We start from the raw sequence: 19,683 nt of genomic DNA on the forward strand, positions 1-19,683 counted from the left end.
TAATTTTTAAGGTCATTGCCAGTATAACTGTTAAAAAAGAATCTGTGTAAGAGAGCACACCTCTCTCACCCCTTGATTAATTTTTATGTTATTTATCCTTTTCTGTACTGTATTTACTACTGTTTTTGTTTATCAGTATAAGATTTTGATTGCACGTACGAGGTGTGTTGGGTGTCTCTGTCATTCATTACTGCTCATTATTTATTTAGATCAACTCGATCGAAATCGATGTTGATTTCAAGATTAAATTTTCTTTTCCTCTATGAGTCGCTTTATTGTAAAAAAGTTGTCTCTACACGAACGTCATTTTCTAAATCCACTCTGATCTTCTTAGAGTGCCTGAGTTAGAACTGTTAGTCTATTATTCAACACTTTCGAGTAGCTATTTTACGCAGCGTTCAGCAGACTAATGTCTCTGTAGTCTCCACATTCGTCTCTTTTTCCCTTTTTTAATAAGGAGATAACTTTTGCCACGTTCCACAAGCTTGAGATTGTTCACTTTGTTAACATAAATCGAAAATATATAAAAATCTGAGATGAAATGAAATTCAGTCATATTTGATCAAATCTGCTTTTATTCCCTCTATCCATGCAGCTTTCCTATTTTTAGTATTTTGAACGTGTTTTGTTGTGCATACATTATTTTACTGTCAAAATTAACAAATTCATCTCTGTCATCAGAACGCACATTATTCCAAGCATCCTATTTGCACCTTAAGTTTTGGCAATGTCTAATCCATTGACATGTTTAATGATGTTCAGTTTTGCTGTACCAATTTCCAACTAGTTTTAAGTGGGTTATTACCTTGTTTCTATAGTTTGTCTTATATGTATATGTTCCACGTTGGAAACGCTCTACGATTTTTGAAGGGGCTATCGTGCAAATTATGCACACTTTCGCTTTTGTTTATAGAGGTGTGCTTCTTCTGGTGTGTTCTTCTCGAGACCTTTACGTGCTTCTCGTTTATCTCTTATATCTGCTTCAAATTCTTCATTCATCACTGTTAATTTTCTCCCTTTTTGTTCTTTCTTCCACTCCGTCTTTAGCTGCATCTTCTGTACATATTCTTATATTGTGCAACACATCATCAATACCATTGCTAGTTACCCCTTTTTCTACGTGTTGATTTAATCTATTTTTATATATACTGTCCTTATCCTATCATCTTGGGGGATGCGTGTTTGATACACTTCTTGAGCTGTTGTTATTTTGTTTATTTTTTACTTTTTTCCATCTGGCTAGTAGCGTTACTGTGGGTGCTAGTAGATCGTGATTCGAATATACGTCACGTCCCTTATAAACCCTTGTGTCTTGAACAAGTCTTTACATTCTTCGGTCTGCGATTATGTAAACTATGACTGCCCTCCCAACCCTCGCTCTCCATGTGCATTTATGCATATCTTTCGGTTCCGGAAGAAAGTATTAGCTAATTTTAACTTGTTGAATGTTGCTAACTGCCTGAATTCTTTTCCATCGACATTCGACTTTTCCCAGAGGTTCCTACCACTTGTTGTATAGGCAAATTTCTTAGTTCTCCAAAAAATTAAAAATTGGTCTATTTATTGACTTTGTTGATTTTTTTTGCACTTTTTCATAGACAGCTGTATCGTCTTATCTTCCCTCTTTTGGTGCACATACACCTATGGAAAACACAGGGTGTAAGAAACATGTACGCCACAAATTACAGGATACATTCCTCACAAGTAGACGAAGAAATTATGTTTTATGAATATGGGTCTGGAAACACTTTGTTTCCATATTATAACTCATTTCTCCAACTCATTAATGATGGGAAACAACCAAGAACGGAACGTTAGAGTCATGGGGAAAATGCGCTCTTGGTGACTTCTGGTTTCGTTGCGCACCGCCGGTGTTCTGTTGTAAATGTCCCTGTTGCCATGCGACGTACGTCATTGCTTGTTTGCATGCAACATCAACTGCTCCAGCGATCAACATGACCGTTGCAAGCACATGGGTTACTCCGTAGAGCTAATCACAGTGGCAGTGTACGTAAATGCAGAGATGGCAGGTACCCTTTTGATGTACGGATTAGCTGACGGCAATGGCGATCGCGCTCAACGTTTGTACAGGGAGAGATTTCCAGGACGACAGGAAAACGTCTGAAGCCATTTATCGTCCAGTTAGGGAACTTAGGGAACTTAAGCATGATACTCGCGACTGGGGGAGGTCTAGAAAGACGAGGACACTGCAATCTAGAAAGACGAGGACACTGTAATGGGAGGCGACAATTCCTCATGCATGCAGTTGACGACGACCCTAGAATCAGTACGAGACATGTAGCTGCAACACTGTTGAGCACATGACTGTCTGGAGAGTGTTAGACGAGGACCAGCTGTATCAATACCATTAACTGCGTCTGCAGGCACTATCAGCAGCTGATTTTCCTTCACGGGTACTCTTCTGCGAATGGTTTATTCAACAAAGTGTCAATTCTAATTTTAGTAAAACAATTCTGTTCACAGTTGAGGCGTCGGTTCAAGGCGATCAGATTGTAAATTTTCGCAATCGGTATGTGTGGGCAGACGTCAATCCTCACGCAACTTTTGAAGAAATTCATCAACAAAGATTTTCTGTCAATGTTTGGGCCGACATTGTTAATGACTGTTTGGCAGGGCCTCACTTTCTTCCACCCAGGCTCAATGGACGAAGTTATAATAACTTCGTTAAGAACGTTCTACCTGACCTGTTAGCAAATGTGCCTTTAGATGTGCGACAAATCATGTATTTCATGCACGATGGACCACCTTCTCATTTCAGAGTTAATGTCCGTCGGCTCCTAGAGAGCAGAAAAAAAAATATCGTGTGGCATTGATGGCCGGGAGGCCCCTTCCGGTGAAGTTCGGCTGCCGGGTTGCAAGTCTTATTTCAGGTGACGCCACACTGTGCGACTTGCGAGTCGGTGTTGATGAAATGATGATGAGAGCAACACAATACCCAGTCCTCGAGCGAAGAAAATCTCCACAATCCGGCTGGGAATCGAACCCGTGCCCGCTGCATGAAGAGCAAACACGTTACCTCTCAGCTAAGCAGGCGGACTCCAAGATAGCAGATTCGGTGACAGATAGACCAATTATTTGGCCTCCACGCCCTACGGACCTAAACCCACTGGATTTTTGTTTGTGATGGCATTTATAAGCTCTTGCGTATGGAACCGCAGTACAAGAAGTTCAGAGTCTCCGTGCCAGTATTATGGAAGGCTGCGACACCATACGCATCCGAGATTCACTACGACCCCGGGTTGATGCATGTATCAATGCCCACGGAGGGCATATTGAACATTTCCTGTGAGAAAGGCTTGCATGTATTTCTCATGATTAATGAGTTGGAGAAAATGAGTTGTAACATGGAAACAAAGCGTTTCGAAACCCATTTTCATATAACATAATTTCTTTGCCTACGTGCGAGGAATGTGTCCTGCAGTTTGTGTTGTACGTTTTTGTTACGCCCTATAGATGGCCCCAGTCAATTTTAAATTCCACAGCTATTTTTCTTTCATTAATGTAGATGTATATCACTATTTTGTTTTTATCTGTTATTTATTATCACAGCCACTCCGCAACATGCTCTTCTATTGTACGAGACTCCACTGTAAGTCATAGTATAGTGGTGTAGATGTTGCTTTCACTTTTTTCTTTGTTACGGCCCCGACGTATGTATTTTGTTTTTTCAATGTGTTACTCAATTAGTCCTTTATTTCTTAATCGTCTCACATTCCATGTGCTTACCAGAATTTTGTTTCTTATGCCAAATCGTTTCTCCTTATCCTACCTAGTTTGTCTTTGTATAGATCCATCCTGTCCTACTTTATTAAGATTGTCAGTCTGTGAAAGGTTTGCTTCCAGTATGGAATATCTTTTGATAGCTGGGGTTGTTAGCTGGTGGGGCTGTCGTCTTGAGACGTAGCAGCCCGGTTGCTTCCCTTAGGTGAAAAACTACAGTTTGAATGTGCCAGGGACCCACATTTTCCCTCCTCCCGTCTGCTGCACTCAAAGTGAGTACATTGTCCAGGGTCCACGACATGTAGTATGTGTACATGGTGGTAGGATTTGCTAGCAGAACGCTAAGTAGTTGCAGAAGCATTACTAAAGCATTTAACGTACTGACTTATTCGGCATCAGTCAGAACTCGTGAGACCTATCCAATCTTTAGCGTCCACCGTGGTTCTTGAATCTGAAATGTCTAGTAAATATTCCTTCCAGAGATTTACAAAAGTTGCAGTGTTTTCAAAAAATGGCTCTGAGCACTATGAGACTTAACTTCTAAGGCCATCAGTCCCCTAGAACTTAGAACTACTTAAACCTAACTAACCTAAGGACATCACACACATCCATGCCCAAGGCAGGATTCGAACCTGCGACCGTAGCGGCCGCGCGGTTCCAGACTGTAGCGCCTTTAACCGCTTGGCCACCACGGCCGGCTGCAGTGTTTTAATTGGGTCCCAGATAATATAGTCTCATCTTCAGGTCGTGTTAGGTGTGCTTCATGATTCGAAAGCCGTAAGTACTGTAACTATTGTACCATCGAGACGCAATAAAAGCGCCTCCGCTGATGGTACGACAGTTGATTACTTCCGACATTCGATGAATGAAGCACTCCTGACAGGTTCCTAAAGATGAGAGAGGCAATATTCTCTTGAATAGATTGTACACATATGAGATAAACATCAAAATAAAATAAAAATTTGATATAGAAAGATGGCTGTTATCCAGGAATACACATTTTCTAAAATTTCATGGGAACTATAAAAATTGATAAAGTATAGTTCAAGAAGAGTCTAGAATTATTTATCACTGGTCAACTGCTGTTCTATTGACTAATTTATTAGCAGAACCACAGGACGAATACATTTTTAACAATATCTCATAGCATTCTGTGCGTATTTAATCATCTACGTAAAGATCTGACTTTGCAACTCTTCAGAACTGTAAGTGATCATTGAAACCATTCTCTTTTGACGATTTTGGCTACAACAGTGTCGTAATTGTCGATTGTACTTAAGTATGAATAAATTTACATGTTTCCTGTAAGTTTTTTTTAGTTCATTTTTTTCTTTGTTTACTTAGTCGACATTATTCAACAACACTGACGATCTCCAGAAGAAACATAAACGTGTTAGTGCTTTTGTAAAAATGTATTGTGTGTTTTCGTTTTCCTGGCATGTTCCGTGCTTTCGAGGACCTCCACACTATGAGCCTACAGAACGAACAGTGTACCTAATTTAATCTTATTTGACCTGATCAGTCACTGGACATTTGCCTACACTCACAACCAGTATGAATAAGTGCTGAACTCCAGTGACCACCGATTAAATTCGTTCTTTTCTCCTTTTTATCACAACAAATCAAATTAGAAAAAAAGCTTGAATACGTCTGCCATTCTGTAGCCGTTGTAACGTCAGACGATATTTTGTTGAACTTCATGCGTTTTTGCCGTGTCAAACTCAATGTGCTAGTCTCCGTTTAAGTGTTTTTTGATTCGACATTATTGCAAAATTTCGTGTGTTATATCATTCTACTATGACGTCGCTACAACTTTGGCAAACACCTGTGAATGATTTGGTGCACTGTGCTGTAAATAAGTGGCGATATCCTACAGAGGAATGACAGCTGTATTACGACAATATATTTATTCCAAGAAAATAAATCTCCGCTGTTTACAGGTCCTGCCGAAATATCCTCTTTTGTTTTCACAACAAACGTCACTTCAACTTTGTTCATAACGGACAAAATCAATCCTATAATGCTGGCTGCAGACACGAACCAATCGAAATAAGAGTAAATATAAATGCGCATAATAATGTTATATATAGTGCAAAGACATTTACACGAAATTTTCAGCACTTCATTAAAGGCTAAGGACGAGTATTTTTCAATTTGATTAATACTGGTAATTTTGTTTTAAACGGAATTTGGTAGCTCGTGAAAAGGGATGTGCAACTATATAGGACATGTTAACGATAATAATGAAACTTTTTCCAGAAAAAGCTGGGAACTCCGTTAAACGCGAAGTCGAAGTCTGTTGATACAGCGCAACATCAGTCCTATTAAGTTGTGTTCACGAGGAAGCTGAACTTAAACAGTTCACAGCCAGTACACTTAAGCTTCAATTTTTTAGAGGAGTTCCACGTATCCAGGCCAGAAGTTCCACAGTTGACACTTACTGAATGAATTTATTCTCCATCTCGAAGTACATCGTTCCATAAAAATAAAAGATATTGTTCCATGTGTTTCTCGGTAAATGAGAAAATTTATAGAATTATTCGTATAGCATAAGCAGATTCAGAAGGATGTAGGTTGCAGTAGGTACTGGGAGATGAAGGAGCTTGCACAGGATAGAGTAGCATGGAGAGCTGCATCAAACCAGTCTCAGGACTGAAGACCACAACAACAACAACAACAACAGCATAATGACGAAAGAGAAATGACGACGTCATCTGAAATTAGGCAATGAAATAAATCCAATGACGACAAGCGAAAACTTTTTTCAGACCGGGACTCGAATCTAGATTTGTCATCTATCGCTGCTGTTCAACTTAACAACTTCGGCTACCCAAGTGTGCTTCCCGTCGAACCACACTACATACGTAGTATCGCCTGTCCATTATCCTCATTGTTCGCAAACTCATCTGATTCCCGCAACAGGTCCAACGAAGAGTGCATCCGCGTTGACGGTGTCATTTATTTGACGTCAAGGTGCATAATTAATATACGTGGAGTCCGAAAGAACACACCACATACATAAATATAAGTATAGCATAAAACTCCCCCTCTGGCCATAATGCTGTTTCACCATCTTGAACTCTTTATGGATTACTGTGGGTGTTGTTATTTATATGATTTATCTCGTGTAAGGATTTCTGAAAGGCGTAACGTGGCACGTGGTTAAGCTAAAGCATAGGACCATTCTCAGTCCGCCGTATCAAATCTAGCAACCTCCAGTCCAGAGGCCGACGCCCTAGCGTTCTCCCACAGAAGCGTCAGGCCGAAAGAAAAGGCGAGAGCCTTCCAAGAAAAACCGCCGGCGACGACGATGGCCCGCGCTAGCCAAGTGTTGCAGTCGCTCGTGAATAATGAGACTGCTAGCCGTTCTCTTTGCTGACACATCATATATATTGCCACCCACCGAGTGCGGATACCGACGCGTAAAGAAGGCGGAGGGTCGTGCGAAAATCCCGCGGACACGCGGTGCGACGCGGAACAAAGGCAGAGTGACCGTCGTGTGAAAGTCCGCAGTCAGCAGCCGTAATGCCACGCCGCGCCGCCCACACACGCCACTGACACTGACACCTCGCCACGCGCCTCACTCAGGGCCGACCAGACCCCACACTCGTTTTCTTTCCCTTTCCTCTGTGCAAGTTTCTATCCTACTGGTCCCAGTCTTTCTCAGGATTCATGATTGCGCGAAATTGGGAGAACTTTAGTATTAACCCGGATGGAAGGAAAGCTGGTTGGCAACGATAAATAGGGACAGTGGTAGTGCCTTTTCTCGATAATCTACTGAACTAGTTTAGAATCGAAACTTCCTGGCAGATTAAAACTGTGTGCCGGACCAAGACTCGAACTCGGGACCTTTGCCTTTCGAGGGCAAGTGCTCTACCAACTGAGCTACCCAAGCACGACTCACGCCCCGTCCTCACAGCTTTACTTCTGCCAGTACCTCGTCTCCTACCTTCCAAACTTGGGTAGCTCAGTTGGTAGAGCATTTGCCCTCGAAAGGCAAAGGTCCCGAGTTCGAGTCTCGGTCCGGCACACAGTTTTAATCTGCCAGGAAGTTTCATATCAGCGCACACTCCGCTGCAGAGTGAAAATCTCATTCTAGTTTAGAATCGTTGCATATGCACCGCCTCTTGTGCAAAATATATGAACTAAATGGGATTTGTTGGGATGTTACCAGATGGTTACAATTAAAGTGCAGCTACGCACAGAGATCCAGTGTAGGCTGTAATTGTCGTATGGCAGCTAAACTTGGTAGCTATTCTAACGCACTAATGCGGAACCGATTTGCACCGGAAAAAAACTAATTCCAATATTGGCCACCAGGTGGAAATCTAGCGCTGTGAATGCAAGAATGACGTGTAGAAATGTGTCTGTAAATAACGGATTAGAAAAGGTACATGGTCAGAAAAGATCAAAAAAAGGGTGAGAAAGGCTTAATGTTGATTTCATTATTAACCGACACTTACACAAAATGTTCAATATGAGCACCGGAAACATCGTCGAGATATTGTACAGCGCCAGACTGCCTGGGGGCCAAAGTTGGAAATAATTTGTTCCCAGCGTAAATCGGTTTCACATTAACGTATTAGCATATCTACAAAGTCCGTTACCATACGATAATTGCAACCCACACTGGACCTCCGTAATTAGCTGCACTTAAACTGCAACCAATGCAACGACTTTCACTTGAATGAGATGCATTACTTGTTATGGCGTACAATTTACTTTGAAATCTGCAGCAATTTCCGATGTGTTGTTTAGGCTAGGATCTAATAACAGAGCTTAAGTTCAATTACATATTCAGCTCTACATCATGTCGTACACACTTATATTTTATTATGCCCAATGTATCTTCCTGCTTGTAACGTCATGATTATCTTTATCGAACGCAGTTCTCTCACTAGTACCACTATTTTATTATACAGGTTGAGTCAGGAGAAAAGGTACATGCTCTGAGGACCTCCAGTATTAGTGATACTTAACAAAAAATTTCATATGGACTTAAGCGCTATTCCAAATGGTTTCCAGGATAGAACAAAAGGCTCTGAGCACTATGGGACTTAACATCTATGGTCATCAGTCCCCTAGAACTTAGAACTACTTAAACCTAACTAACCTAAGGACGTCACACACATACATGCCCGAGGCAGGATTCGAACCTGCGACCGTCAGGATAGAACTCATTTGTTACTTTTTCTGTATTACTCATACAATGTTATTGTTTATAACATACCACAATAGTGTAGAGGAAGTTGAGACGAACAATTTGATACGGACACTTGTGGTCTATCAAGTTAGGAAACTACCCCAAATTGGCTTGCAAAAACTACCTAAGCTAAACGCATGCGCTTGGCGCGAGATTTTCAATATTCTCGCGCTCTCTTCGCGAGAAAACAATGAATAGGACATTTTTTGTAAGAAATTTAAAGTAGTTTAATTCTACAGCGACACGTTTTCGCTGGAGAGTGCGGTTTTCGAGTTACTCAAGAAAAGCGTACAAAAGTAATACTAAATGTGTTCTATATCGGAAACCATACGGAATAGGGCATATGTCCATATAAAGCTTTTTGTTCAGAATCACTAATATTTTCATCTCTCAAAGCGTGTACCTTTCCTCCTAACTCACCCTGTATAAGACAGCATCACCTGTTGCCAGCTGCAATCCCATACTTAGCAAATTTTTTCTTAAATAATCTTTTTTAATGTACAATACGGCAAGTTTTATGATCTGAAGTAACAAATATAAATGATACTGCAATGCAGACGGTCAGCATAAGTATGTACTCGTAACATATGTTTAACTGGCTTCAGCACACTGCTAAAGTTTTACTCGCAAAATTATTATTGTATAAGCATTTCTAACGTATCTAAAGGTAGTATGTAATTTCACGTGGTCTAATAGATAGCCGGTTACCTGATGTCTGTGGCAAGTGATCACCTCTCAAGAATGATTAGCAATAAAAATAGATTTTCGCTCGTCTCCTTCGAAAAACAGTGATTAGCCTTTGGCGCGCCTGTTGCTGTTACGGCAGCAGTACCAGGTATACAGTTTGCTCCGCAGGTAGGCACTTCTCCGGACATCGCAGTTCATCTTGCCAGGAACCTTTGCCGAGGTGGAATCCTTGCTTGCCTCAGCGACACAAGTACTGTATTCTAGGTATAACCACGACAGAAGGGAATCTGTGGAGTGGCTTCCTGAAGAGAGGCAAGCAGCCTTTTCAATAGTTTTCAGGGGCCTTGTAACGTTAGCCAAGACTGCCTAGCTGTGCTGGTACTGCAAACGGATGCAGGCTAGGGGAAACTACAAACATATTTTTTTCCCGGGGGAATGCAGTTCTACTGTATGGTTAAATGATGATGGAATGTTGGGTAAAATATTCTAGAACTAAAATAATCCTCCATTCGGATCTCCGGGCGGGGACTACTCAGAAGAATGTCATCAGGAAAACAAAACTAGCATTCTACGGGCTGGAGCCTCAAATATTACATCCCATAATCGGGTAGTTATATTAGAGAATTTGAAAGGGAAATGCGTAGGTTGAAGTTAGATATAGCGGAAATTATCAAAGTGCGGTGGCACGAAGAACAAAACTTCTGTCCAGAAATACAAAATCAAACAGGGGTAATTCAGGAGTAGATTTAATAACGACTAAGAAAATAAGAATACACGTAAGTTACTTTCAATATTTTGGTGAACATATTATCGTATGTAAGATGAAATCTAAGGCAATATCCATTAGAGTAGTACAAATTTATATTCACTGGTGACTCCACAGGGTGGTCAGAAACAGTCTGAAAAGGTTGTGAGGGTGCTGCAGTGTAGTTGGCACTGAGAAACATTTATTAAGAAAAAAATATGATACGGTTGCGACGTTCCCGAGTTAATTATCATTGAAGTTTGCCAATCAGCCCGCTGCCCGCGCAAATTCAAACGGCCTGCCCGACAAGGTTAGTGTCAGTTGTTCTCATAGTGTAGATGATGGGGCACGAGACTGCTCAGCCTTTGGCTCGGGTTCGATTCTTACTACCGTCCCAATTCCAATTTTTATATCGTTCTCTTGTTCGGTTCTAGGAAACCAAACGAATTACACGTTTGGTGACAACGTTTCTGACGGGCAATGTAGTTGCACAGGTATGAAAATACCTGCTGATTATATTTGTTCGGTGGATGAGGTGTCAAATCCGGAAAGTTTGCCTTCGGCATCTACTTACTGAGCTATCCCTCACAGCTCTACTTCCGCCACATACCATGACTGCAAGTTCGATTCTGCTTAAGGAAGATCGCTGACAGTTGCAGTGGGCTGGGCTCCACGACTGCTTCAACCAATTACGCAACGCGATTTTGTAAACATATGGCAGTGCCTCAGTGTGGTAGCAGCTATATCGACAACCATTGTTTTCGACTGTATCCGTCAGCGCTACACAGCTGAAAGCTGGCAACAGCGATTTTAGCTGTCAGGGATCTTCTTACGTCGGTTCTGCTATAGTATTCGTGCCAGAAAGGACTATGGCTTAGCCACAGCATAGGGGATTATTCCCAGAATGAATTTTCACTCAGCAGCTGAGTGTGCACAGATGTCAGTGTTCCTGGCAGACTAAAACTGTGTGCCGCACTGGGACTCTAACCTGGAATCTTTGGTTCGCGCTGCCAAATGCTTCACCGGCTGAGCTATGCAGGCACAACTCACGAGCTGCCCTCGCAGCCAATACCTCTCTTACGCTTTCTACATTTCAGACACGTTCTCCTGTACACCTTGCGTGTACTAATGGAGTACCCTCGACATTACCCAAAACTTTCTCCTCCAATAACATTTTGAAGGTCGCATCCAACGAGTTTGTTTCTTGTCGGAATCTTGCACACTAGATGGGTTTTAAGATTTAATTAACCAGACACTTTGCACCCATTTCCGTTGACACACTCTGGATAGTGATGGCTGCTTTTGCTATTAGTATGAGCCATTGTACACGGTGCACTTTTTGGATTGGTTTTGATGTGAGAGCGACGGCAGCTTTCGTCGTACAGACAAACCCTTTTGTTGACCTCTTTCTCACAGTAACGAAAGGTGCCATCTATTGTCGACATTAGGAACAACTCGTCAAACATCCGTAACCGATTTTGATCGTTTTACCAAAAAGGAATTAAATGTGATTATGGCCACACGACGGGAATTAACAGACTTTGAACGCAGAATGATAGTTGGAGCCAGACGCATGGGACATTCCAGTTCAGTCATGGTTAGGGAATTCAATATTCCGAGATACACAGTGTCAAAAATGTGCCGAGAAAACCAAATTTCAGGCATTACCTCTCACCACGGAAGACGCAGTAGCCGACAGTCTTCACGTAACGGCCGAGAGCAGTGCTGTTTGCGTAGAGCGGCGGCCTAACAGACAAGAAATACTGCGTGAAATAATTGCAGAAACCAATGTGAGTTGTACGACGAACGTATCCGTTACGACGGTGCGGAGAAATTTGGTGTTCTTGGGCTACGGCAGCCGACGACCGACGCGAGTGCCTTTGCTAACAGCATATAGCCTGCAGCACCTCTCCTAGGCTCGTGACCATATCGATTGGTCCCAAGACGACTGGAAACCCGTGGCCTGGTCACGTGAGTCCCGATTTCAGTTGATAAGAGCTGATGGTAGGGGTCGAACATGGCGCAGACACCACGAAGCCATGAACTTGAGTTGTCAACATGGCACTATGCAAGCTGGTCGTGGCTCCCTCATGCTGTGGGGCTGTGTTTACATGGAATGGGGTGGGTCCTGGTTACGTTCGGCCACTGGAAAGCCATTTGCAGTTTTTCATAGCCTTCATGTACCGAAATGGTTCAAATGGCTCTGAGCACTATGGGACTTAACATCTGAGGTCATCAGTCCCCTAGAACTTAGAACTACTTAAACCTAACTAACCTAAGGACATCACACACATCCAAGCCCGAGGCAGGATTCGAACCTGCGACCGTAGCGGTCGCGCGGTTCCAGACTGAAGCGCCTAGAACCACTCGGCCACAACAATGACAATGACAATTTTTATGAATGTCACCAGGTCACAACTGTCACGATTGGTTTAAAGAACATTATTGACAGTTCGAGAGAGTGTTTTGGCAGCCCAGATCGCCCGACATAAATCCTGCCGAAAATTTACGGGACATAATCGAGAGGTCAGTTCGTGCACAAAATACTGCAGTGGGGACATCTCCACAATTAAGGACGGCTGTAGAGGCTGCATGGCTTAATATTTCTGCACAGGACTTCCTACGACTTGTCGAGTCGATGACACGTCAAACTGCTCCACTACGCCGGTCAAAAAGAGGTCCGGCACGATATTAGAATGTTAGGAGGTATCCCATGACTTGTCACCTCAGTATAGCTCTCATTAAGGCAAATCAAAATCATTATGCAAAAAAGTTAATATCGTGGATACAGAAAAATATTTGATCATTTAATTGGGATTCAGGAACAAAGAACGGACGGAGTGGTGCGTCCGGCCTAAAACAGTGGTAAACGCCACCCCTCCCTCTTCAGCTCCACCAGCTGACATCTAACGGTGCTGACTTGAAACCTCGTCATAATATCCTCTCTTTGATGAAAGGCAGAGAGTGAAAGGTAATGTACAATTTGTACAGAAATCAGACTATAGTTATAAAAGACAAAGGGCGTGAAATGAAAGTACCAATTGGGAACTTGTGAAACAGCATTATAGCTTACCCCGTTGCTATTAAATGTTGAGCAAGCAGTAAAGGAAACCAAGAAGAAAAGTGGAAATGGAATTAAGGAATAAAAACATTGAGGTTTCCCAATGATGATATAATTCTGTCTGAGACAGAAAAATACTTTGGAGAGCATTTGGATGGAACGGACAGTGTTAAAAAAAGAGATTGTAAATTTAACACAACGAAAGTTAAAAAATGGTAATTGAATAGTCGAAGGTGAGAGAATTAGATTAGGAGAAAATGGGACGCAAAAAGTAGTAGATGAGTTTCACGATGGCAGAAGTATAGAGGATTTAAAGTGATTACTGGCCAACTGCCAGAGAAGCGTTCCTGAAAGAGAGAAATAAGTTAGAATGGAATATAAATTTGTCACTAAGTCTTTCCCAAAGATATTTGTCTGGAGTGTAGACTTCTACAGGAGCTGTACTTGGACGCCAGTTCAGAGTAGAAGAGAACAGAAGCTTTTGAAATGGGATGCACAGAAGAGTGCTGAAAATTAGACGCGTAGATCGAGTAAGAATTGAGGAAGTACTGGATCGAATTCGGAAGATAAGAAATTTGTGGCACTGCTTGACTAAAAGAAGTGATTGTTGACAGGATACATAATGAGGCACCAAGGAATCATCAGTTTGATGATGGAAGGAAGTGTATGTATTTGAGGAAGAGGAGGTGGCGGGATGTAAGTAGTTATACAGACATCGAGAGGCATGCACTGGATCAACTAGCGAGGAGAACTGCTTCAAACCAGTCTTCTGACTGAAGACTGCCTTCCTTCGGAAGAAGTAAGGTACATATTATGAGAATATTTCCAGCAGATGTAAACAGTTGTGCAATCGTGTACCATGTTTGTATGATGCAACAAGTTTCCATATACACGTATGTCATTCGTGGGTACATTTTAACTTTATGATGGGAGCTAAGTAGGAAGGGGCTTACAGACCCCTTTTTGGAAGAGCACTTAAGACCTTTCTGGGACTGACTAGAAAAGATTTTTCGCAGTGCATTTGCGAGGTCTGAAGGAAGGCTACCAAGATTTGGAGAGGCATTCGTATTCGGGATCGTATGGATATTTTGAGTCAAACTTCTGCTTGGTAATGCTACTCTGGACTCCGTGCGCTTTTTTTTTTTTTTTTTACCAAGTCTTTCAAGTTTCACGTTGAACGTACGCGCATCTGGAACGAGTAATCAGGAGGATAACAAGATCCCCGATTCGCAGTCACATGACATTGGCTCACTCCAGCAATCGTTAGCAGCGCCCGGCAGTTCGGCGCAGGGCAACATGGCCGCAGTCATGGTAAGGCCGCATTTGCAGCGCGCGCTCCCGACTTCTAAAATCACGGTTTATTGGGGGAAGACGAGTTCATTCCCTGTTTCTATTTCTTTGCTTTGTTCATGCACTGATATACAAGTTTTCCAGGAATCTATTTCTTGCTTCAATGGAATTTTTTTAACCACTCATGTTTTATTTCGTTATCGAGTTAAAGCTCATCCGCCTAAGGATGTTTCTTCCTTTATTCAATAGTTAGTGTACTCTACACGAATTCATATCTTCTTCTGTGTAATTTTAAAGTTTAGCAAACACAGTTGAAAGCATAATTCATGTCCTTTACATGTCTGGGCACCATCTCAACGGTAATTGTCCAGCAACATGGAGGTGGCGACCCAAACAATCATTCATTTTCTTATCTTTGTTCTATATTAATTATGTAAATTCATTCTCAAATTGTTTTATAACCTCTACGTTTATGTACCCTGAGTAATTTTCACACACTGTTTGAATAAATATTATTTTACCAGATCAGCCTCTACCATTCAGCAACCCCTAAGTAAATTATTCATCTGAAATACCCACACCCCAACGAGTTCTGGAAGTTATCAAATAACGTTTTTCAATGTGGGTGGCAGATGATTTTACAAGTAGCTCTTTACCTTTTTGAGGGCAATCTCTCCTTTTATATGAACTGGGTCATAGATTCAGCATCGGTCTAATCTGCATACCTATGGAAAACCTGATGACCCAGGGGCCGCGATAACAGCACTCCAAGCTTCTGGCACCTGTTCTGTGAAGAAATATCATGCAATGTTTGTTCAGACATGCATGCATATCCTAAGGAAAAGGCGAGACACTGACTACAGCTGCTATGAAAGACGTTAAAAGTATTCGCATTTCCGAGTATCATCCAACTCCAGCTGAATATTGGAATGGAAAATTTGTGCCAGATTGGGACTTGGACCTCGATTTCCCACTTAACGTGGGCAGTTGCCTTAATCGCTTTGGCTACCTGAGTACATGTGTCATACCTGTATCCATGCATCCCATTAATTTTATTCACATACAGGGGAGATACTTTATTTGGAAGTCGCAGCCCCGGTGTTGGCCAATAAATATGAAATTGCACTGCCTGTGTTGTGAAGAAGTATGGTGCAATGTTCCTTCAGTTATGCATGCATGTCTGCAGCAAGCCTGTGGGTCGCATGTGTTATCCAAAATGGAGGATTGGTTAATTACCATCTATCTATATCAAGAGTATTTCTCATTCCAATGCGTTTACGAGAAATATACACTACTGGCCATTAAAATTGCTACACCACGAAGATGACGTGCTACAGACGCGAAATTTAATCGACAGTTAGAAGGTGCTGTAATATGCTAATGATTAGCTTTTCAGACCATTCACACAAGGTTGGCGGCGGCGGCGACACCTACAACGTGCTAACAGGAGGAAAGTTTCCAACCGATTTCTCATACACAAACAGCAGGTGACCGGCGTTGCCTGGTGAAATGTTGTTTTGATGCCTCGTGTAAGGAGGAGAAACGCGTACCACCACATTTCCGACTTTGATAAAGGTCGGATTGTAGCCTATCGCGATTGCGGTTTATCGTATCGCGACATTGCTGCTCGCGTTGGTCGAGATCCAATGACTGTTAGTAGAATATGGAATCGGTGGGTTCATGAGGGTAATACGGAACGCCGTGCTGGATCCCAACGGCCTCGTATCACTAGCAGTCGAGATGACAGGCATCTTATCCACATGGCTGTAACGGATCGTGCAGCCACGTCTCGATCCCTGAGTCAACAGATGGGGACGTTTGCAAGACAACAACCATCTGCACGAACAGTTCGACGATGTTTGCAGCAGCATGGACTATCAGCTCGGAGTCCATGGCAGCACTTACCCTTGACGCTGCATCACATACAGGAGCGCCTGCGATGGTGTACTCAACGACGAACCTGGGTGCACGAATGGCAAAACGTCAATTTTTCGGATGAATCCAGGTTCTGTTTACAGCATCACGATGGTCGCAACCGTGTTTGGTGACATCGCGGTGAACGCACATTGGAAGCGTGTATTTGTCATCGCCATACTGGCGTATCACCCGGCGTGATGGTATGGGGTGCCACTCGTTACACGTCTCGGTCACCTCCTGTTCGCATTGACGGCACTTTGAACAGTGGGCGTTACATTTCAGATGTGTTACGACCCGTGGCTCTACACTTCATTCAATCCCTGCGAAAACCTACATTTTAGCAGGATAATGCACGCCCGCATGTTGCAGGTCCTGTACGGGCCTTTCTGGATACAGAAAATGTTGGACTGCTGCCCTGGCCAGCACGTTCCCCAGATCTCTCACCAACTGAAAACGTCTGCTCAATGGTGGCCGAGCAACTGGCTCGTCACAGTACGCCAGTCACTACTCTTGATGAACTGTGGTATCGTGTTGAAGCTGTATGGGCAGCTGTACCAGTACACGCCATCCGAGCTCTTTTTGACTCAATGCCCAGGCGTATCAAGGCCGTTATTACGGCTAGACGTGGTTGTTCTGGGTACTGATTTCTCAGGATCTATGCACCCAAATTGCGTGAAAATGTAATCTCATGTCAGTTCTAGTATAATATATTTGTCCAATGAAGACCCGTTTATCATCTGCATTTCTACTTTGTGCAGCAATTTTAATTGCTTTTATCTGCCTGTTATTTGCCTGTAGTCTCCCCCTGTTCTCATCCTTAACCAATTAATTTCAATCAGCAACCGAAATCCCTGCAGTACATGAAGAAAAATCTGATGGCATCATGGTCCAGAGAGCAGCAGATCATCAGGTGAGGTCCTTCTAATCTGTAGGTAGGGAAGATCGAAACCAAAAGCAATGAGCAAGCTACAGCGTTGTAAGGGATCTTGTTGCAGCTACCTGTGCCACAGACGACCTTGGCATGTCGCAGGAAGGGCGCGCCGTGCTGCAGGTCCATGGTCTCCCCCTGTAGCTTCTCCGCCATCACGTCCACCAGTGCCAGCTCGCTGCACAGCTCCTGCCACACACACACACAACCATATCATTTAAAGCCTCACTCTCCGTCCTCGAGTCTTGTCTCTCTCTTAAGCGATGACACACGTGATTCCAAATAAAGTTGCTCGTGAAAATTGCGGGACTGAAACATCCTACACCAACGACAACGAAATTTACGTCATAGAACGCAGTCCCATTTAAATGCCATCAAATTATCATAAAAAGTAAAGACTCATATGACGACTACGCTTGCAGGCACAAAAATGTATTTGCACAATTGCAAATGCACTGTGCTACCGATAATAATATGCCTCTTCTGTGCAGTTCTTAAAAATACATTAAGGATACTAGGTACTTGGATTCTGGGCAGGGCAAGTACCATGAGCAAACCGTACCAGACACCCACCACAGATTCTCGGAAACTGGCTATCGGGGACATTGATGAGCTTTGGTTTCTGCAAGTAGCAAATATACTCTAAGACAAGAAAAGCGATTCTACATCCATCTACATCTACATCCATACTCCGCAAGCCACCCGACGGTGTGTGGCGGAGGGTACTTTGAGTACCTCTATCGGTTCTCCCTTCTATTCCATTCTCGTATTGTTCGTGGAAAGAAAGATTATCCGTATGCCTCTGTGTTGGCTCTAATCTCTCTCATTTTACCCTCATGGTGTCTTCGCGAGATATACGCAGGAGGGGCAATATACTGATTGACTCCTCGGTGAAGGTATGTTCTCGAAACTTCAACAAAAGCCCGTACCGAGCTACTGAGCGTCTCTCCTGCAAAGTCTTCCACTGGAGTTTATCTATCATCTCCGTAATGCTTTCGCGATTACTAAATGATCCTGTAACGAAGCGCGCTGCTCTCCGTTGGATTTTCTCTATCTCTTCTATCAACCCTATCTGGTACGGATCCCACACTGGTGAGCAATATTCAAGCAGTGGGCGAACAAGTGTACTGTAACCTACTTCCTTTGTTTTCGGATTGCATTTCCTTAGGATTCTTCCAATAAATCTCAGTCTGGCATCTGCTTTACCGACGATCAACTTTATATGATAATTCCATTTTAAATCACTCCTAATGCCTACTCCCAGATAATTTATGGAATTAACTGCTTCCAGTTGCTGACCTGCTATATTGTAGCTAAATGATAAAGGATCTTTCTTTCTATGTATTCGCAGCACATTACACTTGTCTACATTGAGATTCAGTTGCAATTCTCTGCACCATGCGTCAATTCGTTGCAGATCCTCCTGCATTTCAGTACACAGGAGTTACGGAAATTCGTCACAGATTTATATTTATACTGGTATCGATGGAAAATGCAAAGTTGTAAACTTTGGTGGCCGATGGATGAATGTGTCATGCTATAGCGCAGTTTCGCGACACAGCTGGCAAGGATAGCAAACAGGGGACTGGTCGATATCAGGGCATAAAGTCTTCGCAAATTCCATTCTGTCCACTCATTTCGACAGTAGCTAAGCCTAACAGACAGGCGCTTGAACAATATTCGCAGAGTTCTATATACTAACTTGGCAGAAATTCTTAAGAAATTTTGGTGTTATGTCAAACCGGTAGGTGGATCAAAACAAAATGTCCAGCACACAGTGACCAAAATGGTACTGAAACAGAGAATGACAGACTAAAGGCCGAAATACTAAATGTCTTTTTCCAAAGCTGTTTCACAGAGGAAGACTGCACTGTAATTCCGTCTCTAGATTGTCGCATAGATGACAAAATGGTAGATATCGAAATAGATGACAGAGGGATACAAAAACAATTACAATCGCTCAAAAGAGGAAAGGCCGCTGGACCTGATGGGATAGCAGTTCGATTTTACACAGAGTACGCGAAGGAACTTGCCCCCCCCCCCCCCCCGCACCCCTTCCTGCAGCGGTGTACCGTAGGCCACTAGAAGAGCGTAGCGTTCCAAAGGACTGG

General features: G+C 42.8%; 1 protein-coding gene and 1 non-coding gene across 2 annotated transcripts in view; both read right to left on the reverse strand.

Moving 5' to 3' along the window:
• The window catches only part of LOC126260530 (L-lactate dehydrogenase-like), a 326,171-nt gene that overhangs the window by 197,703 nt on the left and 108,785 nt on the right, over positions 1-19,683 (reverse strand). Inside the window, exon 3 of the mRNA XM_049957863.1 lies at positions 17,644-17,761. Within this exon, the coding sequence (XP_049813820.1) occupies positions 17,644-17,761 (118 nt within the window). The remainder of the gene's footprint in view (positions 1-17,643; positions 17,762-19,683) is intronic.
• On the reverse strand, positions 7,563-7,637 carry Trnas-cga (transfer RNA serine (anticodon CGA)). The gene has a single exon. It is a non-coding gene; the product is annotated as a tRNA-Ser (tRNA).

The sequence above is a fragment of the Schistocerca nitens genome, chromosome 5, assembly GCF_023898315.1.
Source record: "Schistocerca nitens isolate TAMUIC-IGC-003100 chromosome 5, iqSchNite1.1, whole genome shotgun sequence".
NCBI lineage: Eukaryota > Metazoa > Arthropoda > Insecta > Orthoptera > Acrididae > Schistocerca > Schistocerca nitens.